General features: G+C 40.9%; 2 protein-coding genes and 1 pseudogene across 4 annotated transcripts in view; 2 read left to right on the top strand and 1 right to left on the bottom strand.

Annotated features, from left to right (window-relative positions):
* The window catches only part of ces2b (carboxylesterase 2b), a 71,723-nt gene extending 64,216 nt beyond the window's left edge, over positions 1-7,507 (top strand). The window contains exons 26-37 of the mRNA XM_080027415.1: positions 2,908-3,100; positions 3,202-3,343; positions 3,470-3,603; positions 3,766-3,919; positions 5,422-5,526; positions 5,645-5,743; positions 5,852-5,995; positions 6,112-6,189; positions 6,278-6,425; positions 6,616-6,765; positions 6,847-6,919; positions 7,002-7,507. Coding sequence (XP_079883541.1) covers positions 2,908-3,100; positions 3,202-3,343; positions 3,470-3,603; positions 3,766-3,919; positions 5,422-5,526; positions 5,645-5,743; positions 5,852-5,995; positions 6,112-6,189; positions 6,278-6,425; positions 6,616-6,765; positions 6,847-6,919; positions 7,002-7,188 — 1,607 coding nt within the window. The 3' untranslated portion in view covers positions 7,189-7,507. The remainder of the gene's footprint in view (positions 1-2,907; positions 3,101-3,201; positions 3,344-3,469; positions 3,604-3,765; positions 3,920-5,421; positions 5,527-5,644; positions 5,744-5,851; positions 5,996-6,111; positions 6,190-6,277; positions 6,426-6,615; positions 6,766-6,846; positions 6,920-7,001) is intronic.
* A 1,840-nt stretch (positions 7,508-9,347) lies between these two features.
* Positions 9,348-12,928, top strand: LOC307250312 (pyrethroid hydrolase Ces2e-like; annotated as a pseudogene). The gene is made up of 13 exons (XR_013845606.1): positions 9,348-9,451; positions 9,829-10,021; positions 10,106-10,242; positions 10,369-10,502; positions 10,663-10,816; positions 10,948-11,052; positions 11,178-11,276; positions 11,386-11,527; positions 11,637-11,714; positions 11,799-11,946; positions 12,137-12,286; positions 12,369-12,441; positions 12,525-12,928. The product of XR_013845606.1 is annotated as a pyrethroid hydrolase Ces2e-like (transcript).
* A 986-nt stretch (positions 12,929-13,914) lies between these two features.
* Positions 13,915-21,483, bottom strand: fbxo31 (F-box protein 31). 2 transcript variants are annotated; one of them, XM_080028576.1, is made up of 9 exons: positions 21,024-21,483; positions 20,030-20,101; positions 19,077-19,153; positions 18,808-18,975; positions 18,574-18,648; positions 18,325-18,434; positions 17,982-18,135; positions 17,354-17,724; positions 13,915-16,339 (listed from the first exon to the last, which is right to left on the bottom strand). In XM_080028576.1, exons 1-9 carry the CDS (start codon positions 21,442-21,444, stop codon positions 16,117-16,119), a joined length of 1,671 nt encoding a protein of 556 aa, XP_079884702.1. In that variant the 5' UTR covers positions 21,445-21,483; the 3' UTR covers positions 13,915-16,116. The 2 variants fall into 2 exon arrangements, with proteins under 2 accessions (XP_079884702.1, XP_079884703.1); XM_080028577.1 differs by lacking the exons at positions 20,030-20,101; positions 21,024-21,483 and adding an exon at positions 19,578-19,630.
* Between the last annotated feature and the right edge of the window lie 3,097 nt (positions 21,484-24,580).

Raw genomic sequence — 24,580 nt, 5'->3', positions numbered from 1 at the left:
ATTGGTTGGATTATGTTGTTAAGCCTTGAACCTCATATAAAGGTCTGTTTAATCATGAGAAAAGGTATTTTAGGTGCCTAAATGCAAGTTGCACTTCTCTTTGACTCTCTGCAGAAGTGAGACAGAATGGGATCATCAAAACAGCTCCCAAAAGATCTTAAAAACAAAGATTATTCATTGTCATGGTTTAGGGGAAGGCTACAAGAAGCTTTCCCAAAGGTTTCAATTGTCAATTTCTACTGTAAGGAATGTTGTCAGGGAATGGAAGGACACAGGCACAGTTGCAGTTAAACCCAGGTCTAGCAGACCAAGAAAAGTACAAGAGCGGCATATGCGGCGGATTGTGAGAATGGTTGCACACAACCCACAGATCACCTCCAAAGACCTGCAAGAACATCTGGCTGCAGATGGTGTATCTGTACATGGTTCAACAATTCAGTGCAATTTGCACCAAAACATCTGTATGGCCGGGTGCTGAGAAGGAAGCCCTTTCTGCGCCCACGCCACAGATACAGTTGCTTGGAGTATGCTAAAGCTCATTTAGACAAGCCAGATTCATATTGGAAGAAAATGCTTTGGACTGATGAGACAAAAAATAAGTTATTTGGTCATTATAAAAAGTGCTTTACGTGGCGAAAGGATAAAACTGCATTCCAAGTAAAACACCTGCTACCTACTTTCAAATTTGGTGGAGGTTCAATCATGCTGTGGCCACTTCAGGGACTGGGGCCCTCGTTAAAGTGGATAGTCGGATGAATTCAACCCAGTTTCAACAGATTATTCAGGATAATGTTCAAGCATCAGTCACAAAGTTGAAGTTGCGCAGGGGTTGGATATTCCAACGTTCCCTACAGTCGAAATTGACAATTGAAACCTTTGGGAAAGCTTCTTGTAGCCTTCCCCAATTCCATGACAATGAATAATCTTTGTTTTTCAGATCTTTTGGGAGCTGCTTTGATGATCCCATTCTGTCTCACTTCAGCAGAGAGTCAAAGAGAAGTGTAACTTGCATTTAGGCACCTAAAATACCTTTTCTCATGATTAAACATACCTTTCTATGAGGTTCAAGGCTTAACAACATAATGCAACCAATTTTGTGTTTAAAGTCATCAGTTTTGCATGCTGTTACAGGCATTAACATCAGCAAAACCACAAGGGTTCCCATATTTTTGCACAGCCAGTTTTTCACATTTTATTTAATTTCATACAACTAAATACTGCTTTTCAAAAAATCTTTGTTTGGAAAACATCCCAGTACTTAGCTGTTCCTGATAAATGAAAGACATACTACTTTTATCTTTTTTTTGTGAAAGCAGAGTCAATTATATTGCCAGCTGAGAGGGGTTCCCAAACTTTTTCATATGGCTGTATATACAAAAAATACATAGATATAGATACCATTTCTATATTTTCATGGGGAGAAATAACTCTGAATCAGCAAAAAATTGCAACCGGCAGGCCAGACCATCCAGTCTAAGTTCAGTGCACCCCCATCAACGTTCCCACAATTATTACTGCACACACTATCAATCGAGAATTCCAAATGAGACCAAGATGACATGTTCAAAGGCAACCAGAGCGAAATGCAAGGGTTAAGGCTATGCAAGTTTTCGATCATACTTTGTGTGCTACCAAATTTATTTTTGTGGTACTGATTTTTTTGCATGCTAGCACCAGTGCTACCACCCAAAAAATAAGTGTACAGCTCTGGTGGGGGGGAGGGGGTCAGTCCTGGGCTAAGGCAGACAAATAATTAAAATGAGCTATGAAAGAGTCCCATTTCCTATCAAATTTACCAGCAAAGCCCCTCACAGTGAATTTTATCTTTTCAAATTTAAAAAAAAACATAACATCTTTGAGCCAGAAAAAACTGGTATGTTATAAAATAAACCATTTCATGTGAAAGAATTTCAGTCTTTCCTCAAAGAAAATATTACGTTACTTGAGTGAAGTAACTCAGATTATTCAAACTATAAAGATTAAAAGTTAAAATTTCTGTATTGGGGTTTGATGCTATTGTTTATACTCTGAGCATGTTCTGAGTGACAGTGTGTGTTATCTCAATGAGGCTGGTTCATAGTGTTTGCTGCACTGAGCCTATTTTGCAGGTGAAGTGAACTGTTCAGCTCCAGTGACTGTTGGTAGTGCAGACTGTAGTTAGAGTTATGCACATTGAGCTACAGTTGTGCCCACTGTGGTTTAGCGATCGAAAAAAACTGTAATAGAGAGGAAAGGGTAACATGAAAAAAGAGAGGAGGCACCACAATGCCTAATTTGAAAGTACATAAATAAATGGGATGTAGGTAAATTAAAATCTTTAGACAAGTCTGAAAAAGTAGCGTGTGTGTGTGTGTGTGTGTGTGTGTGTGTGTGTGTGTGTGTGTGTGTGTGTGTGTGTGTGTGTGTGTGTGTGTGTGTGTGTGTGTGCCTGTGTGTGTGCCTGTGTGTGGTATATATTCAGCATCATTTTGAACAATACACATTGATATGAGACAAACCTGTTTCAAGTGTGTGTGTGTGTGTGTGTGTGTGTGTGTGTGTGTGTGTGTGTGTGTGTGTGTGTGTGTGTGTGTGTGTGTGTGTGTGTGTGTGTGTGTGTGTGTGTGTGTGTGTGTGTGTGTGTGTGTGTGTGTGCGTGTGCGTGTGCCTGTGTGTGGTATATATTCAGCATCATTTTGAATATAAAATAACTTCTGGGAATAGTTTATTGAAATCTAAAAGCCTCAAAAGGAGACCGGTAAAGCAGATGTGTCACATAGCTCTACCTGGCTGAAAACTAATTGATGTATCTGAGACTTATCCACTTGTATTAAATGAGTCACTTAGCTTTAAATAGGCTACACATTGAATATATACATCTTGCAGTGTAACATCATAATTCTGATGCATTCCTGATTATCCTGATAGCACCTGTAGTCCACACAAAGCTTGGGGGCCTGAGGGGTGAGTATTTGAGTGTAAAGGGGACAGAGGCCGGGGTCCATGCCTACTTGGGCATCCCATTTGCCAAGCCGCCCGTGGGCCCTGCTCTTAGACTGGCTGCACCTCAGCCGGTGGAGGGATGGGAAGGAGTGAGGGATGCCACCCAGCAGCCACGCATGTGAGCCATCCATTTGCTTCAGTTCTGGCTTTGCTTCAGTTCTGGCTCACTCAGAGAATTCTCGTCCAATGCCTTATTGATGAATCATGCCTCTTTTTCAGGTGCATTCAGAACAAACAGATCACAATAGATCTGATGCAGAGCCTCGGTGGAATGTTGCTGGAAATCCCAGACATTTCTGAAGACTGTCTTTACCTCAACATTTACACTCCTGCAAACAGAGCTCCTAGTGCCAAGCTCCCAGTGAGTTCCAGATTATAGTCTTTGTTATGTTTGATTGAGATTCCCAATAGCTCAGGTAGAATACAGTCAAATTGTTATTTATGCTTTGTGTAAAAGATCAAGGTCTTTCTTTCATTATCTTACCAGGTCATGGTCTGGATCCATGGTGGAGGGTTTGCTATGGGTGCAGCTTCACTATATGATGGCTCTGCCCTGGCTGCATACCAGGATGTGGTTGTGGTTGCAATCCAGTACCGTTTGGGACTTCTTGGCTTTTTCAGGTAAAAAGACTCAAGTCACTTGACACAATGTGAGTGGACATAAACAATCTTTTAGCTGTATTACTTTGGATCTGATCTATGAAAAAATATATAATACAATTGGATCACTTGAATTGCTGATGGAAGTGTAGCTGCTAGATTATAATTGCATGGTTTATCTAGCACCGGAGATGAGCACGCATCAGGGAACTTTGGACTCCTGGACCAGGTACAAGCTCTGCGGTGGGTCCAGCAGCACATTCACAACTTTGGAGGCAACCCTGATTTAGTTACCATATTCGGGGAGTCCGCTGGTGGCATGAGCGTTTCCCTTCTGGTAAGGATCAATCGAAAAAGCACTATCAGGCCTGTATTTCCCTGTTGTTAAAAAAGGATAAAGATCCTCTAGATTGTGCATCATAACGACCAATTTCACTATTAAATACAGATGTGAAGATACTTGCTAAAATTCTCGCCCACAGATTGGAGGATGTTCTCCCCTCTATCATATCCCCCGACCAAACTGGGTTTATAAAGGGACGCCAATCATTTTATAATATCCGCCGGCTAATGAACATTTTATATTCCCCCAGAAATATTGAATCAGAATGCCTCGCTTCTATGGATGCTGAAAAAGCATTTGATAGAGTAGAATGGAATTATTTGTTTTTCACCCTTGAAAAATTCGGTTTGGGTCCTGTTTTCACTTCTTGGGTTAAATTATTATATGCATGCCCTTCTGCCTCAGTATTAACTAACAGCCGTTACTCAAGTAGTTTTGATCTGCACCGTGGGACCCGGCAGGGTTGTCCTTTGAGCCCGCTCCTTTTTGCTATTGCAATCGAACCACTTGCGATTGCCATTTGCGGTAACAAACAGATTCAGGGGATATGGAGAGGAGGAATTGAACATAAGGTATCATTATACGCCGATGACTTACTTTTGTTTGTCGCCAAGCCAGCCACCTCTTTACCGGAGGCACTTTCTGTGTTGGAGGTCTTTAGTCAGTTTTCTGGCTATAAACTTAACTTGAGTAAGAGCGAACTCTTTCCGATTAATAAAGAAGCTCTTAAACTTGATTACACAGCTCTCCCACTCAAAGTGGTGACAGATCATCTGAGTTACCTTGGGGTATGTTTTACCAGAAATTTTAAAAACCTATTTAAATCGAACTTCCTCAAATTATTGGATCAGGCGAAGCAAATATTATCGAAGTGGTCTCCTCTGGCTTTCTCTCTTATAGGTAGAATAAATTCAATTAAAATGACATTACTCCCACAGTTCCTATATCTATTCCAATGTCTCCCCATCTTTCTCCCCAAATCCTTTTTTCAGGCCCTTGACTCTTTAATGATAAATTATATTTGGAATGGTAAACACCCTCGGTTACGGAAAGTTTTTCTTCAAAGAAGGGATCCGAGAATAAATTTGACAGAATGTGGCGCCCCTTCCTAAATTATTTAAAAAAAAAACAATAACTATAGAAGAGTAGCTACTTCCCCCCCTCTTTTATTTGATTTAATTTTATTTCTTTATGTGTTTTTTTTTTGTTTTGTTTTTTCATATTGATTGTTTATTTTAGTTTCTTGTAGTGTATATTTCGTGTTGTTGGGTGTGAGGGTGGGATGTGGGTGGGGTATGTTCGGGAAAAAAAGGGGAAAAAATTTGTACTCATTGTGCTACAATTTCTTTGTTACTAACATTTAATAAAAAAACCTTTGAACGAAAGAAAAAGCACTAAATAAAACCTCATTTTTTTTTTTTTTTTTTCAAGCACTATTTTGATGCTTCACAATTACCACAGAATCTTTCATTGTTTGTTGTTGCTGGAATCAACAGCTTCTCTCACCGTTGACCGATGGCCTGCTCCACCATGGCATTGCTGAGAGTGGTACGGCTGCACTAGATTTAGTCGTCGGACTTGACCCTCTACCAGTGGCGAAGGTTAATTGTCAGCGTGTTTATTTTTGCGTGAAAACATTCTTCCATGCACATAATTGAGAATATCCCAACATTAGATTTCTCTAATTAACTGCGATGGAACCCACATTTCTGTCCTCAGATGGTCGCCAACATGTCTGGCTGTAGCCTCGAAAGCACGGAGAAGATGGCTGACTGTATGAGAAACCTCCATTTAGATACTATTTTGACACTTGGGAAGGTGAGATATTGTGTGCAAAAATGTCTCAGATCTGCAAGGTGTCTGTGCAATCGTTTTGTATGGCATCTGTATTTCAACTTGTACTTTAACACATTTTGTTCTCTCCAGGATGTAGCAGTTAATTGTCCTATAAACGTTGATGGACACTTTCTGACAAAACCTGTGCCTGAGCTGTACCAGAAACATGAACTACTCAAAGTTCCCTTCATGACTGGCGTTAATAATGATGAAGGGGGCTGGCTATTTCCTCGTGTAAGTGCAATGGCTAAATTTCTACTAAAATGTACATGATTGTAGAGTTTTGCAGTTGTGGCTCTGAATAATTATTTATTTGTTTTTGCATTTTGTGCTTGTCTGACTTTCCTTAGTTCTTAGCTCCTCCAAACTGGACCGAGGGAATGGATAAGGAGCAGATTGTTGCCGCGATGTCCCTGTTTGCCACCAATGTAAGACAGGCGCTGCTAGTCATTACCATATTGTTTTGTTTCATCAGCCTCCAAATGATCTGACGGATGTGTTGCACATTTTCTTCAGCCCGATGCTGCAATCGGCCAAAGTTTTATGGTTGAGGAATATATTGGAAGCGGTGAAGATCGTGTGAAAAACAGAGATGGCTTCACACAAGCAGTTGGAGATATAATGTTCACTATTCCAGCCATTGTGACTTCTAATGCCCACAGAGGTATGCCATCTACAGAAGAATATGCAAATGTATCCAAGAACCATTATTTGATATTTACTCTCACACTCCAAACAAGATATAATCACACCCACACGTTTACTACTAGATTTGTTATTACATATATTTGCTGCTTCTGGAAGTCAAAATGTCCTTCGGGATCAATATAGTATCTATCTATCTATCTTTCTAGATGCAGGTGCTCCCGTGTACCTCTACGAGTACCAGCACACTCCCAAATTCCTGCAGGAAAAAAGACCAAGCTTTGTTGGTAGTGACCACGGAGATGAACTTTTTGCAGTGCTTGGATTCTGCTTCACAACTACCCATGTTTCATTAAGTGGTGAGTGCGGTATAAGCATCGTTATTTCAATAGACCCCGAGTGTTTTGTGTTTGACGAGATAACTTAAACATTTTTTAAAGATGCATGCACGGAAGAGGAGGGGCAGTTGGGCAAAACCATGATGAGCTACTGGGCCAACTTTGCTCGCACCGGGTAGGAATAGGAATTACTCTCATTATAAGTTATAATACGCATTGAGATGAGACAAACTTCTTTCAAACATGTGTGTTCGTAGGTCTCCTAACGGGGACGGCCTTGCCCACTGGCCAACGTATGGAGTGGATGAAGATTACTTGGAAATTGACTTAAAGGAGCAGTTACCTAGGAAGCACCTGAAGAAGGACCGATTTGTCTTCATCACTCAGACCATCCCAGAGAAGATCAAGCAACACAAAGAGAAGATGGAGCACAGCGAGCTGTAGAACTGTCACCTCTCTTGTATCTGTTCCATCAGATTTTTTAATGATTCAGTCTTGAGCCACAAGCAGTAAATGGCAAAAAAAATGCATGACATACTTTGAGACATTTGTTAAACTCATGTTATAACAATAATAGTAGATGAAATTGAAGAGCTTTTAGTCTTATTGAATCCTATACAATGTATGACCCATTTGAGATTTTTAAAATCCATAATTGCACTTTCAAAGCTTTGCGTGTTGTTGTGGGACTTCAAACTTAATGTTGGGTGAATACTTTTTTTAGCAACTGTATATTTAACATCACATCATTTAAGGTAGACAGCTCCAGGGAATAGCTTGTTTTATTAAATCTGAAAGCCCCAAAATAAAATAAATGTATAACAAACTAAGGCTCCTAATTCATGGGATACACCTGCACTGTTTGTTCACATATTTAATATCTCATTGACAATCAGGATTACGATGAAAACTAATTAAAATCCTATGAAGCTGTTGAAACATACTATTCTATATAACATACTATTCTTTCATGTTTTGCTGGTTTAACATTTTACCTGACTCAATATTGTCCAACACTTTCATGACGCCATTAACACACACACACAAACATACTGGCCAATGGTGTGAGGGGCTAACATGGGTTATGGCCCAACTTGTAACCAAAGTTTTTCATAGGTCCACACTTTGATTTGAAAGATGATAATGGGTTACTTCAGGTGATAGTTTGATCTGACAACAGTAGTTTGTTGGCCATTATCGCACAGGACCTGTGTAAGATAATTCTGCTGTGTTTGTATTGTATTCTATTATTTATCGCCTAATCAATAATGAACTGTTGCAAAACAGCAGTGAAAGGAGATAGTCATTTTGGGTGACAGTTGAAACTGCTTTCAAACCACAGAAAACATAAACAGACTTGACCAAATGGTAATTTTCAGTTTTGTAGCTTTTTTTTTATTACTGTGAAGAGCGCTTAAGCTGAAAAGCTCCCTGAAGTCCGATGTGAGCGTTTCAATAGGTCAAACTTAGATAGTTTTTACACACAATCAGGCTTATGGCATGGGGAAAAGCACAAAGCAACATTTTCAAAGGCAAATTATTGAAATAGCTGAGTACCGAGGGCTTTCAGAAAGGACAATGTATAAAACACTAGCCTACGTACCAAATTTGAACGGAAATCAATAAAAATGAAGTCAATGACACTTTCTTCTTTTTTTGGTGTGCAAATGTAAGTAAAGCTGCAGTCTGATATAAAAAGTGCTGGCCAGTGGTTTTGAATGATTCACTATAACACTCAGAAAAGTGCACTTGGAGTAGGAAAGCAACTGGGCATCACCATCAAGCCGATAAAGCGACGTAGGCCTACAGACCCTTACTTGGTACTTTGAGATGCACTTTGAACAGTAAGTGTGTATAATAGCCTACTCAGCTAGCCAGGTCTAAAGTTCAAAATAAAAATGGAAAACCGGAGGGATTAGCTTTTGCAGGTATAAAGCCAGGTAAACGTTACGTCAGCCATTCAAACAAACAACAAAATGCAATACATTTCAAAAGGTAAGAGACGTTTCTGTTTCAGACCATAATTGTATAAGCACATAAAGTGTATAATTGACTGTGATATATATTTTCTTAATTAAATCCAGCTCATGTATTAGTAATGTCATTCTATTGCAGTACGATACATCTTTCCAATTTATATAACTTGATGAAAAGTATGACAAATGACCATGACCCAAAGCATATCACTGTTTAAGATACCGCTTAAGTTCAAAGGGCAAAAACTTATCAGTTCGCCTAAAGAAAATTAACCTATGTAGCTACAGGGTTTGATAAGACACCAAATCCTCTCTTGGAAATGGCCCTGTTGTTAAGCTCACTCACTATTGGACAAATGTATAAAACTAATGCAACTTAAAAAATGTTTCCTTACACATAAATACTTTTGTCCAGTTTTTCTCTGAGAAAAACCCCTGAGATGCTGTCTTTTTTCGTTAATCCTGATGATTTTAAAGAGAAATAACAAAAAAACGATAGAATGAAATGTTTTTTTTGTTTTTGTTTTTTTGGTCAGTTGAAATTCAAGACAGCCCGCGCGCCCCTCCCCCCTATCTCGACCAATGATTTGAAGGGACTAGGTGCTATTTTCTCAGGCTATTCCGGAGTGCTGCAGTCAACACAGACACGATCAACATGAAGTGCCGCGCAGAGCAAACTTGTTTTTGTCTAGCCTCTGTTTTGATCCTCTATGTATCTGCAGACCTACACGGTAAGTAATAGGCTATGAAAAAACTTATCTGGTTTATTTGTAGGCCTGCAATGGTATCAGCGAGAACAATTTGCATGCATTGATTTTAGCACTGTTAACCTGAGTAGGAATTCCCTTGCAGGATATGAGCATATTTCAGACCCCAGAAGTAAACATCTTGTCACAGAGGTGTTTAATTCTAGGCTATCATTCAATTTGTTCATGACTTTGTCAACCAATTTCTTCCTTGTGACCTATTATTGTTTTCTGATTCTCTTCTAATTTTTGCTTTAAAAAAAGTCTCTTTAGTCACTAAGCTTTCAATAGGCTACAAATTGAATAGATACATCTTGTAGTGTTACATCATAATTCTGATGCATTCCTGATTATCCTGACAGCACCTGAAGTCCACACAAAGCTTGGGGGCCTGAGGGGTGAGTATTTGAGTGTAAAGGGGACAGAGACCGGGGTCCATGCCTACTTAGGCGTCCCATTTGCCAAGCCGCCCGTGGGCCCTGCTCTGAGACTGGCTGCACCTCAGCCGGTGGAGAGATGGGAAGGAGTGAGGGATGCCACCCAGCAGCCACGCATGTGAGTCATCCTTTTGCTTCAGTTCTGGCCCACTCAGAGAGCTCACGTCCAATGTCTTATTGATGAATCATGCCTCTTTTTCAGGTGCATTCAGAACAAACAGTTCACAATATATCTGCCTCATTGGAATGTTGCTAGAAGAAATCCCAGACATTTCTGAAGACTGTCTTTACCTCAACATGTACACTCCTGCAAACAGAGCTCCTAGTGCTAAGCTCCCAGTGAGTTCCAGATTATAGTCTTTGTTATGTTTGATTGAGATTCCCATGAGCTCAGGTAGAACACAGTCAAACAGTAATGTATGCTTTGTGGAAAAGATCAAGGTCTTTCTTTCATTATCTTACCAGGTCATGGTCTGGATCCATGGTGGAGGGTTTACTAGTGGTGCAGCTTCACTATATGATGGCTCTGCCCTGGCTGCATACCAGGATGTGGTTGTGGTTGAGATCCAGTACCGCTTGGGACTTCTTGGCTTTTTCAGGTAAAAAGACTCGAGTCACTTGACACTATGTGAGTGGACATAAACAATCTTTAAGCTGTATTTCTTTGGATCTGATCCGTGAAAAAATATAATAAAATTGGGTAATTTTAATTGCTGGTGTTAGAGTAGCTGCTAGACTATAATTGCATGTTTTATCCAGCACCGGAGATGAGCACGCATCAGGGAACTTTGGACTCCTGGACCAGGTACAAGCTCTGCGGTGGGTCCAGCAGCACATTCACAACTTTGGAGGCAACCCTGATTTAGTTACCATATTCGGGTGGTCCACTGGTGGCATGAGCGTTTCCCTTCTGGTAAGAATCAATCTTCAGAAAGAACACTGAATAAAAACTCAATTTCTTTTCTTTTTAGCACTATTATGTTGCTTCATAGTTACAGCTGTCCACAGAATCTTTCATTGTTTTTTTGTTGCTGGAATCAACAGCTTCTCTCGCCGTTGACCGATGGCCTGCTCCACCATGGCATTGCTGAGAGTGGTACAGCTGCGATGTATTTTAAGGGCGGAATTGACCCTCTACCAATGGCAAAGGTTATTTGTCAGTGTGTTTATTTTTGCGTGAAAACATTCTTCCGTGCACATTATTGAGAATATCCCAACATGACATATTAGATTTCTCTAATTAACTGCGATGGAACCCACATTTCTGTCCTCAGATGATCGGCAATATGTCTGGCTGTAGCCTCGAAAGCACGGAGAAGATGGCTGACTGCATGAGAAACCTCGATTTTGATACTATTTTGAAATTTGGGATGGTGAGATATTGAATGCGAAAATGTCTTAGTTTCTGCAAGGTGTCTGTGCAATAGTTTTGTATGGCATCTGTATTTCAACTTGTACTTTTACACATTTTGTTCTCTCCAGGATGTAGAACTTAAATGTCCCATAAACGTTGATGGACACTTTCTGACAACCTGTGCCTGAGCTGTACCAGAAACATGAACTTCTCAAAGTTCCCTTCATGACTGGCGTTAATAATGATGAAGGGGGCTGGTTACTTCCTAACGTAAGTGTAATGGCCAAATTGAAAGTACACGATTGAAGAGCTTTGCAGGTGGGACTGTGAAAAATGCTTACTTTGTTTTTGCATTTTGTGCTGGTCTGACTTTCCTTAGTTCTTTGCTCCTCCAAACTGGACCGAGGGAATGGATCGGGAGCAGGCCGTGACCGCAATGTCAAATTTTGCCACTAATGTAAGATGACGCTGCTAGACATTACCATACTGTTTTGTTTCATCATCCTCCAAATGCTCTGCTCGTGTTGCAAATTTTCTTCAGCCTGAAACTGCAATCACCCAAAAATTATTGGTCGAGGAATATATTGGAAGCGGTGAAGATCGTGTGAAAAACAGAGATGGCTTCACAGAGGCAGTTGGAGATATAATGTTCAATATTCCAGCCATTGTGACTTCTAATGCCCACAGAGGTATGCCATCTACACACGAATATGCAAATGTATCCAAGAACCATTATTTGATATTTACTGTCACACTCCAAACTAGATATAATCACACCCATACATTTACTACTAGATTTGTTATTACGTATATTTGCTGCTTCAGGAAGTCAAAATGTCCTTCGGGATCAATATGGTATCTATCTATCTATCTTTATAGATGCAGGTGCTCCCGTGTACCTCTATGAGTACCAGCACGCTCCCAAATTCATGCAGGAAAAAAGAGCAAGCTTTGTTGGTAGTGAACACGGAGATGAACTTTTTTCAGTGTTTGGATTCTGCTTTACAACTACCCATGTTTCATTAAGTGGTGAGTGCAATCCTTATTTTAATAGGCTCAGAGTGATTTTTGTTTTGTGTTTGACAAGATTACAGTTAAAACATTTTTTTAGGTGCATGCACGGAAGAGGAGGAACAGTTGGGCAAAACCATGATGAGCTACTGGGCCAACTTTGCTCGCACCGGGTAGGAATAGGAATTTACTCTCATTATAAGTTATAATAAGCATTGAGATGAGACAAACTTCTTTCAAACATGTGTGTTCATAGTTCTCCTAACGGGGACGGCCTTGCCCACTGGCCAACGTATGGAGTGGATGAAGAATACTTGGAAATTGACTTAAAGGAGCAGTTACCTAGGAAGCACCTGAAGAAGGACCGATTTGTCTTCATCACTCAGACCATCCCAGAGAAGATCAAGCAACACAAAGAGAAGATGGAGCACAGCGAGCTGTAGAACTGTCACCTCTCTTGTATCTGTTCCATCAGTTTTTTTAATGATTCAGTCTTGAGCCACAATCAGTAAATGGCAAAAAAAATGCATGACATACTTTGAGACATTTGTTAAACTCATGTTATAACAATAATAGTAGATGAAATTGAAGAAATAGTTTTACTCTACGTAGCCTATATATATTTGACTCATTATATTGCTGCTCTGTACTCTATTGTATTCTGCATTTTTACTCTTTTAATTATCAGTTTTTTATCAGTATTTGATCTTGTTTATGTTTTGTTTAGTTTATTTTGTTGTTTTTAAAAAGCCTCCTGTGGACAGGTGTTGTAAACTAGCTTTTATGCTAACACACTGTAAACAATGCATCTGGTTCGTCCAATGACATTGTCATGTCCATGTCCAAATAAAATCTACTATACTATAAGAGCTTTTAGTCTTATTGAATCCTATACAATGTATGACCCATTTCATAATTGCACTTTCAAAGCTTTGCGTGTTGTTGTGGGACTTCAAACTTAATGTTGGGTGAATACTTTTTTTAGCAACTGTATATATAACATCACATCATTTAAGGTAGATAGCTTCAGGGAATAGCTTGTTTTATTAAATCTGAAAACCCCAACATAAAATAAATGTATAACAAACTAAGGCTCCTAATTCATGGGATACACCTGCACTGTTTGTTCACATATTTAATATCTCATTGACAATCAGGATTACAATGAAAACTAATTAAAATCCTATGAAGCTGTTGAAACATACTATTCTATATAACGTACTATTCTTTCATGTTTTGCTGGTTTAACATTTTACCTGACTCAATATTGTCCAACAATTTCATGACGCCATTAACACACACACACAAACATACTGGCCAATGGTGTGAGGGGCTAACATGGGTTATAGCCCAACTTGTAACCAAAGTTTTTCATAGGTCCACTACTTTGATTTGAAAGATGATAATGGGTTACTTCAGGTGATAGTTTGATCTGACAACAGTAGTTTGTTGGCCATTATCGCACAGGACCTGTGTAAGATAATTCTGCTGTGTTTGTATTGTATTCTATTATTTATCGCCTAATCAATAATGAACTGTTGCAAAACAGCAGTGAAAGGAGATAGTCATTTTGGGTGACAGTTGAAACTGCTTTCAAACCACAGAAAACATAAACAGACTTGACCAAATGGTAATTTTCAGTTTTGTAGCTTTTTTTTATTACTGTGAAGAGCGCTTAAGCTGAAAAGCTCCCTGAAGTCCGATGTGAGCGTTTCAATAGGTCAAACTTAGATAGTTTTTACACACAATCAGGCTTATGGCATGGGGAAAAGCACAAAGCAACATTTTCAAAGGCAAATTATTGAAATAGCTGAGTACCGAGGGCTTTCAGAAAGGAGAATGTATAAAACACTACGTACCAAATTTGAACGGAAATCAATAAAGATTAAGTCAATGACACTTTCTTCTTTTTTTTGGTGTGCAAATGTAAGTAAAGCTGCAGGCTGATATAAAAAGTGCTGGCCAGTGGTTTTGAATGATTCACTATAACACCCAGAAAAGTGCACTTGGAGTAGGAAAGCTACTGGGCATCACCATCAAGCCGATAAAGCGACGTACAGACCCTTACTTGGTACTTTGAGATGCACTTTGAACAGTAAGTGTGTATAATACTCAGCTAGCCAGGTCTAAAGTTCAAAATAAAAATGGAAAACCGGAGGGATTAGCTTTTGCAGGTATAAAGCCAGGCAAACGTTACGTCAGCCATTCAAACAAACAACAAAATGCAATACATTTCAAAAGGTAAAAGACGTTTCTGTTTCAGACCATAATTTTATAAGCACATAAAGTGTATAATTGACTGTGATATATATTTTCTTAATTAAATCCAGCTCATGTATTAGTAATGTCATTCTATTGCAGTACGATACATCTTTCCAATTTATATAACTTGATGAAAAGTATGACAAATGACCATGACCCAAAGCATATCACTGTTTAAGATACCGCTTAAGTTCAAAGGGCAAAAACTTATCAGTTCGCCTAAAGAAAATTAACCTATGTAGCTACAGGGTTTGATAAGACACCAAATCCTCTCTTGGAAATGGCCCTGTTGTTAAGCTCACTCAGTATTCTTATTGGACAAATGTATAAAACTAATGCAACTTAAAAAATGTTTCCTTACACATAAATACTTCTGTCCAGTTTTTCTCTGAGAAAAACCCCTGAGATGCTGTCTTTTTTTCGTTAATCCTGATGATTTTAAAGAGAAATAACAAAAAATTATAGAATGACATGTAAGTAAGCGATTAGAGTAAAACATGAAATGCAGCATGCAGTTCAATATGTTGGGAACTAAACTCAGGATAATACTTTTTATAGTAGAATACATTGGACACATTTGTCCTCTTCAAGCGCTACCAAGTACAGACATGGTTTTAGAATCAGAGGCACGTACAGTTTGATTCATAATAAGTGGTAAGAAATTTCATTCCTTTTTCTCCTGCAGGGAATAAATAAATAAATAATGAAAAAGAAAAAAAGGTTATCGTGACCTGTTATCATGCTGCACTGGAGATTAAGGTCATACTGAGCTGAGGTGAGGTGAGGAACGGTGCAGGTGGGCTGGAACAGAGTGATCTAACTAGCTTAATTAGACAGCAAAACCCCATTGTTGTAGCCTGGAAATCCAGACCCTGATATCTTGAACGATAGAGGGTCTGGCCACGATCAATAGTAATTTCCAACTCAAGGGGCGGCTCCTACTCGTGCATTTCAAATGCCACTGCACGCAGTTGGATAGCACTACAACCAATCAGAGCGATGCACAAAGTGACGTATTAAGCCCCGTTCGTTTAGCGAACAGCTGTTAAACTGTTGAATTAAACTTTTGCCGTGGTCGGTCGGCAAAACAGAACATTCCACTTACTTGCTAATGAAAGATTTGAGTGCCATCTTCCAAATCGTAAAGGGTCGAGGCCAAAGCAGTCTCAAACTCAAACAACATATCCGCAGCCATCTTTGATGTTTACTATCACGGCTTCGACGGCGCGTGCACGTCACTGTCGTCATCCGGTTATGTCCGCCCCAGAGCACCATACAAAGGGCTCTGGCCCGCCCATATTAGATAGAACCAATTGAAACGTGAGTCAGGATTACTGGACTTTTTGAAAAAGCTTCAATGGAGAGTGTCCAGACCAACAGGCGCAGCAAATTTAATTTGCCAGCGCCTAGTGGCAGGTCTGGAAATGCCAGGCTACCATTGTTGCTGATAAAGACAAAGATTTAGAACCGGGAGAGATCATGAGATTCCTCAATAGTAACGTAGTCGGAGAAGGACAGAGGTGATTTTGTGTAAGGTGGTTGTTATGATGCCTTGTGTTGTGGGAGGAGGCTTTAAGCATGGTGCATCAGGATGTCCAGGACTGCATGTTGCGCAGCATGGCCTCAAAGCGCTCCATGTTTGGGGCGTGAGCGTGGGCTAGCTTGTCCGTCAGGCGACTGTACAGACTGAAAGACTTCAACTCCAGCCAGATGAAACCAAAGCGGTCCTCATCAAACAGCACAAAGAGGCCAGGGGTGCGCTCTGGACTTGTGAAGCCATGCCCAGCGATTAGGCCGGTCCCATAGAAGCTGCAATGGAAGAACATCAATAATTTGATGGAGGTCATTTTCAACGGGTGAGTACAAAATATGAATTACAGGTTACGGTTAAGACTGTGGTATTTTACTTTAACAAATAATAATGTATAATATTTGAATGTTTTTTTTCCATTAAGCTTTATAGCAATCTCCTATATTGCAGAGGAATGAATTGACATAAGTCTGCATTACACATCCATCTAGAAACTGACCATCTTGAAACATATTTCAGTTTGTAGGTGCTAATCCCATCAGATGCGTTTCTTTTTTCGAGAAACCAGTGTGTTTTCTTTTAAACCAACATTTGACACACACATGTTGACAAGCATTCACCACTGACAGAGACCGATATGCCTTTTACCCTGCTGGTTATAAACTTTCACCAACAAAGCAACTTCTAATGGTGCAAACACACTGCACTCCACAAAGTCAATGTATTTGCGAGCGGTTCACGTGGCGCGGCGCGGCCGCCGCAGGAGTTGAGAATATTGAACTTTTTGCCGCCGGCCGCGCGAGATAGCCAATCAGCATTGAGCTCCTCCCGACAACACTCACTTCGGGACGACGGACAGAGGAAATTAAGATGGATGAAAACATAATAGTCACAGTTTGCTCCCATAAGTTCTGTGAATAACCTATGTGTCTGTTGCCTGCTGTGTACAGCTATCAGTTTTGCTTTATGAACCAAGTTAAGGTAAGCTTGGGTAAAGCACCATCAGCACAGCAGACTGGTGCTCTCAGCACCGGTTAGCACCAGCGCCAGCATATCCCGGCGGCGGACACAATATGACCCAATATGATCACGCGGCGCGGAACCTGCGATTCGCGCGGCCGACCGCCGCGCCGCGGAGTGCAGTGTGTTCGCACCTTAACAGCTCAGGAACAATAGGCACATTGTGTCTAACATCACTGTTACCACGGCAAAGACAACTACAATCAATCCACCTGTATACTGTAGAATTTTCATGGTTAGCACTTTCCACACCCTTTCAGCCGCAGTCTTACCATTTCCTGCAGGTGCGAGGGTACACCTCGTTGCGAGCCATAACCCCCAGGGGCAGGACAAAGGGCTGGGCTTCAGTTGGATTGGTGGTGGTGGTGCTGCTGGAGCCAGGCTGGCAGCTGTCTGAACTGGCGCCATGGTCCGCCTCCGGCCCTTCAGCTGCGCAGACTCCACCAGGCTCTGCTGCACCACTGACTGGGGCAGAGGCGGCCTTGGCCTGTTGTTGGGCTTCTCTCTCTACCTCCTGGTGTACCCCCAGTACCAGCCGGGACAGCTCCTCTATGTTGCGCTGTTGCTCCAAGTCTGGCAGCACCACAGGCCGTCTCAGGTCCACATCCAAAGTCAGTTGCCCCGCAGGAACATTGGGGTCTCCCTGGAGGGAAGTAGGGAAAAATAATAGTCAGTACCAATAGCAGATGAGTTTGATGGTTAATGTTATACAAACATGCGGTCATTTTAAAATTCAGAAGGCCCTTGTAAGTAAAAGCTTCATTGATGATTGACAGAGACCTAGAGGACATTTACAGGATATTAAATGATTAACAGGAAATCAGTCTTTCCACAGAAAATGGACCCAAGCACTAAAATTCTCTTTAGACAAGTGCACAATCTGATTATTTTTACACTCACGGTGAGCTTGGTGGCTCTGGCATATGCCTCGTGGAAGCTGAGCATGACGATCTCCAAGCCGTGGCTGCCGTAGGTGCCTTTGAAGAGGCCCGGCAACAGCAGGTCAGTGGACCTCAAAGGAGGGAGGTAGATCCTCCGGTACGTCAAGCAGTTACTGTCAAAAAGAAAAAAATGCTTTACCAGAAAGCATTCATCTACAAATGAAAACAGAACCATGTCTTAAGATAACAAGCCATTCTCGTCATGATTCTTTAAACCCATAAGAACTACTGAAGCCGATACACTAATTGACAGCAAGGATTGCAGCTGCATAGAAAGTGCAATGTAAGGAAGAGACTCGTACTCGTATTGACTGGTATAAATGAACTTCATTAGGATGAGCTCTTGCATGTGCTCATGGAAGATTTCTTCCAGTGTCCGGCCCCATTCTTCCTCCAACCATGTCCTGAACTCCTAGTGCACACACACAAATAAAATAATGTGTTATAACAGAACATTATCAAAGTATGAGGGCTTTAAAACGAGACAATTGGATCATTATAACAGGCCATGAACAGGTTGCACACAGCAACAGTGACTTGATTTTACCCACCTCCTGTCTGCCCCCTGGCATGCGGTGATGATCAGTCTGGTTACATTTAGTTGAAAATTCATCCCTCTTCCCAGTCTAAAAATGACAGAATATGACGCACATTAAAAAGGACGACCTGCTTTCTTTTGCTGATTTGAAGTAGACTCAGTCATTTGTGTCGACAAGTATCCCAAATTATGTAGGAGCTAATGTGTCTGGTGCACAGAGCAGCTTTTGTGGCGTGTGAGCCCTCACCTGTATGTCTCCTTTGTGGGGACCCTTGTGTCCGTACATACACTCCACGTTGGCCTTCTGGCTCTCCCACATGTGGATACGGAAGAGCGGCCTTCTCCTCATGGGATCCTCCACACGAGGGTCGTGAGGTGGCAAATACATCCAGCCAATGATGAAGAGCCCGTCCACCTGCGTTGAAAATCGCTTTTAATCATTTATCAGCCAAGTAAATTACAATCGTTGTTCCTCATCTGAATGCTATAACGTCTTGACTGAGACACACTACTTGCCTCAACGTTGAGCAATCCACCATAAGGCCCTATGTCAGGCTGCCATAGGCCCAAGATATGTCTGTATGGGTAAAGCACTGCAACACAAGAGCACACCATCACACTATTTTGATCAGTTTCTTCAGTGTTAGAATCATGCTTTACTGTAAACTACACTGTGCGTGGTTAAATAACAAAACAGCACAAAAGGAGGAGTAAAAACCCACACTCAATTTTTTTCATTCCGTCTGACGGGATGGAATGAAGCGTAAACTGACCACATTCATTCCTGTCAGTCTAAACAGCAAACAAAGCACACCACATTACCCAACCTCCCATTGGAGGAGTAGGACTACTGTGAAGGCAAACAGTGCAGAGGAAATCTATTGAACACATTTACAGTTCACACACAGGATGCATAACACTGTTGCAACTGTTTGCTCCACAAATATAATCAATAAGAGTCCCGCTCACACAACCCCTCATGCTGCAGTCATCAACTTTGAAGGCCCTTGTACATACAGTGTGTGTACACGTCTCTATAGTCCATGTGCTCGTAGTCCGGAAGGAGCTTCATAAAGCGCCCTGACTTCACACGTGGGTTGACACCTGGACAGGCACAACACAAGCATGTGTAGTGCAGCCACGCACCAACGTGGGCCGAAGCCAGCGCAGTTTCTAGCCATTGTAAGAAACAGGCCCACAATAATCTATTTAAAGAGCCAACAGGTGTCACCAGTATGTTTCTGCTAATAAACAAATGGTGTGAAAAAATATTTGTCTTAAAGCAAGTAATTGCTCAGACTGTTTCTCCCATCTGCAGCAAAAAGCAGTTGACACCTATTCCACATATACACAAGAAATACAATAGGGTGCAAATGGTAAATGACCTAATGGTGCAGGAATGAGGCAAATATATGAATCAGTTCATGGGGTTAACAGACAAGAGCATTTCAATCAGCAGTCAAACTCACGTTTAACATACAGGTCCCGGCTGGATGCTCCTCCTAACTCCATCTTCCTCAGATCCTCCTTCATACCAAACTCTTCGGGGAGAAGAAAGAGATGGATTAACATTTTATTTCATATATTAAGCCTATTTGAATACATAAACCACTCTGACATAATGCTTTCACTGTAAAAATGAGGGCGGCTGAACAGGATATTTGGATAGTCAGCATACACAGATGTAATCCTCAAGATTCCTTTGAACATACAGCTGAGACAAGAAAAAATGTAACCGATCACCTGTGTAGGGCCCCATACGTTTTTATATACCTGGAGAACTTTTTCACACAACATCCCTTCATGTCTTGCTATTTTTGGTCTGTTGCACAGGAGTGAGCAGAACTGTGTTTATCCATTGACAATCCACTTTTCATGTGATTCATCAGAAAACAATATTATAGGCTACCTTCCCCAATAATGGTGTCGAATCACATTTTCCATTTAAAAAATATATTTAATAAAATTTAAAAAAAAATGTTTTACTGGAGTATGCTTAATTGTCTTATTGTTTCAGCAGTGTTATATCACAAGTAGTACACATACACATTACATAGTATGTGTTTCGTATTAAGTACATTTTATTAGACATTTGATCCCCTGACATAACAACATGGTCAAAATATGGCCCCAAAAGGTCCAGCCCTGCTGCAGCAACTGGCACAGAAAGGCTGAGAGGCCTTCCGAGTTCTGTTGTTGTTTTCAACAGCAGTGCCTATAGAGAAGCGAGTGGGTTAATGGGAATGTCCCTTTAGCTTCCTGCACGGATCAATAAACATGCTTTTTAGGTGAACACATTCACCAATGACCAAGATCTCGGCACCGAGCCTGACACAAATAACCTGTCGACAAGAAGGAATCTCGTAGGCTATAATCTGATCAACATATTAAGTGACCCCACGGTTTGTTTAGCATGCTGGCTAAGTTTAAATTATATTCATGTCCAGAAATCGCTATATTTACCTGCCATGCACCGCCTTCTCCAGATGGTTTCAGTGTTGAGTATTTGTCTGAATTTTTTGCAGACGAGGCCGACGTTCGGTAGCGCTGTTCCGGGGAGAAGGGAGAATATTTCCACTAGAAGCTCAGGCGGTAACTCCACTAATGACTGCGGGTGTGGAGGTCCCGTGCTTGTGGGATCCAGAAAGCTTCTTCTGTTGACATGACCGCTGCCATATTCACAAGCGTCGCTCGGCCCTGCAGTGGCGACACCGCTCTCCGGGCCTCTTCCGACGACGACGTCGCCTTGCTTCTGGCCCACGATCCGCTCCTCTTCCTCCTCGTCCATGTCGGAATCGCTACCCTGAACCTGCTGGTTCTGCCGCTGTCGCCTGCGGCACCTCCGCGACTGACCCACTCCGCAGAGCCTGGCACAAACAGCCATCCGGAGCCTCACCAAACAGGCAACATTACATCACTACAACACATCGATCAGCTGCAGTCGTCTGGCTCAACTCCTCCTCTCCTCGCGAGCATGGGCAGGGACGTTTCTTCCGTCACGTCGTGACGTGTGTGCAGAGCGTTGCAACGTAACAGTAGTCGCAAATATGTTTATGCTGCCTACCCATATTATCTATGTGCATACCCAATAGGCCTACCATCTACCTTTCTTTATGTCCATGCTCTCTATACTATACGTGCATGTGCAAACCCCATTGCTGACATGCAGGAGGAAAATAAGCCTGGAACAGTTTGCTGTCCATCAACCAGTCTATTTTTGGGTCCAGAGCTGTAGGAAGTCATGTAGGCCCACAATTTCTTGCATAACACATCATAGCATATCATAAGGTGGAAAAGCTGTTGGAAGGGAAAGGCAAAACAAAATAAAGATTATTTTCTTGTTTTATCGAAGCAGTTGCATCATGCACATTAAATCAAATGGTTGTAATCAACTCGCAGTAGGAATCAGTCGGTGGTGGGAGTAGCTTTATTACTCTGATAAGAAAAAAATGCAGAGGCTATCAATTGAAGCCTAATAGCATATAAATAGTCTAGCTAGGCTACAGCCTACACACAGAAAAAAAACCCATTGTTAATTCTAATCCAGTTCTGGTCAATCATACCCAGTAGCCTACTGGCCTTGGTAGGTGCAACGAAAGTTGATCCGTCGTCACTCTTGGTAGTGGGGCGGCGCGGCATTCGTCACATCTTGGTAGATTTTTGGTAGCGATAGGCAAACATGATTGGCTCTCACACGATTATTTTCGTTTGACCGACAGGTCAGAGGAGGCTTACCAATATGGCAATTAGAAATAACTAGCGTCGGGCTCGGCCTTTCTATTTCTCGGGTGAATCACAATAGGTCCATAGCGATACATCGCTCCTAACTAGCTAGAGTAGCGTTAGCAGTTACTTAAGATGTATACCCTTCCTCCATATTAAATGTCCACATAAGTCAGAATGTACAATAGGAACTAAATCAGTAGCCTACCGGCTACTTTTTACCTTTGAAACTTTCCTTTTATTAGGTCTATGTTCATTTCTCCGAATCTCCGTTGACAGAATGCAAAAGGATAACGCCCACCTCATGATATAGCCCCTATCATTTGTAACAGATAGGGTTCTGCGTTGTGTATTTTTTTTATCATAGTTGAGGCACACACAGGAGTTGAGCATGGAGGATGTAGGCCTATTCCTTTTAAGAGACGAAAAACACGGTCACAAACAATCCACAGAATCACTCTCCACTCAGCTCCGAACATCAGTGCTCATTGTATCTTGATAGCGATAGCAACTGTGATTGGTCAAATGAGGGGTGATTGGCCGTCAATAATCTTGGTAGCGGGGAGGCATTTGATTGGTCATATGTTGGTAGAATTCTTGGTAGCGATAAGCAAGATGATTGGCTCTCGCATGACGGATCCGACGGGCGACAGAGAAATTGAAGAGTGCAGGTTCGAGCCCTACCACTGTCGTACATTAACTGTGAAGGGTTAGGTATTAGTGAGGCTGGTGTTGCCATGTGAGGATAATTTAGCCTACTGTATTTTCTTGCATGTAGGCTATCAATAATGAACTGTAGTGTTTTACCAGTATTTTACTTTGTTTTCAATAGCCTTTACCCATTACCCAAATATTCACTCCCAGGTGTTATTTCAGTTTTGTGTTCATTGTTTAGGTGTTGGTGTTCCTTGAAGGTGCAATGTAACTGTGGGTGTGTCAGAGAAGTGAACATTTTCTAAATTATTCTCATAAACAAACTTCGCTCTCAGCAAAATTGGATCGTATGTAAAAAAAATATTCTAGTCTTATGTTTGGTTCCAGGTTCCTCAAAATATTTTGTTTTGATTTATGCTGATATAATTATTACATAGGCCTACTAATAATTAAATGTAGAGTAATGTTTTGTAAACTAACTTCAGGCTCTGCAAATGTAAACAAATCCCCCTCTTCTGGAACTACATTGTGCACCTTAAATGTAGACCCACTTCTAAGCAAATACCAGGAAAATAAAAACGTATGTGACGTAACCTATTATGTCAGTACATGATTATTCCTGGATTTACCTGTAATGTGTAAAGGGTACCTAAAAAGGAATTTTCTGTTTAGCCAGCCACCTATAATACAGCTTTCATACTCCCATTTCGAATATCGATCCATGATTTCAATTATTTCACTGTAGTCACAGCAACGCCGACTACTCACAGCAACTTGAATGTGGGCAAACATTACGTCTATTTTATAATAGCACCAGTTTTGAAATAGATATTGGTTTTGCTTGCCAGGACAAAAGCGAACGAGCTAGCCAGGAGTCGAACCTAGAATCTTCTGATCCGTAGTCAGACGCGTTATCCATTGCGCCAAGGAAATAGCGTGTTTGTCTCACAATTCTACCATCTTATACTCGCCGCACGGTGGTTCGACTCTGGTGTCGCCCAAAGATACTTTCAATTCAGACTAATCAAACATGATTGATTATACTTCATAATTACGTATAATCGCAAAACAAACATTACTGTTATTCATAATAAGCACCTCAATCCATTCTATTCAAATGCTTTTACCTTTGCCTACCGTTCCCTTATGTCTCGTTCCTCGTTGCCGGTCGTCGCTGTGTTCACTAATACAACTAAACCATGCCGGTGTATTTGGTGCCCGTTTTATTAAAGCATTAAGAGGCCATGTTAACAGTGATTATGGAGACGTTAATATCACTGTAAAACATGGCGTCTAAGTGATCATATTCATTATAAATGCTGTCCAAGCAATAATAATTAATACTGTCTGTTGTGCTTTATTTGTTATGCACGATCGCATTTTGTGCTTTGTATTTAAATTCCATACAATTGATTATAAAAAGCATTGACAATTATTAGGAAATAATTCATCACCATTGTGATTAAGAAGCTGGCATTATGATAAAGGGTATATTAACTTGATGCAGAGATCTGAAATGTTTTGTATGAGGTGTATTGTATTTGAATAAACAACATTTGTATCGTACAAACAACATTTGTATTGAGTCATATTAATACAACTTTATTATAAATAAGTAACACATTTGCGAATGAAAAAAACAC

Source organism: Ammodytes marinus (assembly GCF_949987685.1).
Source record: "Ammodytes marinus genome assembly, chromosome: 5".
Taxonomy (NCBI): Eukaryota; Metazoa; Chordata; class Actinopteri; order Uranoscopiformes; family Ammodytidae; genus Ammodytes; species Ammodytes marinus.
This window is presented reverse-complemented; position numbering and strand designations above follow the sequence as displayed.

What these genes read in the sequence shown, in the direction of transcription:
- fbxo31 (XM_080028576.1), bottom strand. Translation starts at nt 21,444, where the DNA reads ATGGCTGTTTGTGCCAGGCTCTGCGGAGTGGGTCAGTCGCGGAGGTGC. An exon ending in CCAGAGCCACCAAGCTCACC is followed by an intron (nt 17,725 to 17,981) that starts GTGAGTGTAAAA and finishes ACTTCCCTCCAG; the next exon opens with GGAGACCCCAATGTTCCTGC. An exon ending in CCTCGCACCTGCAGGAAATG is followed by an intron (nt 16,340 to 17,353) that starts GTAAGACTGCGG and finishes CTTCCATTGCAG; the next exon opens with CTTCTATGGGACCGGCCTAA.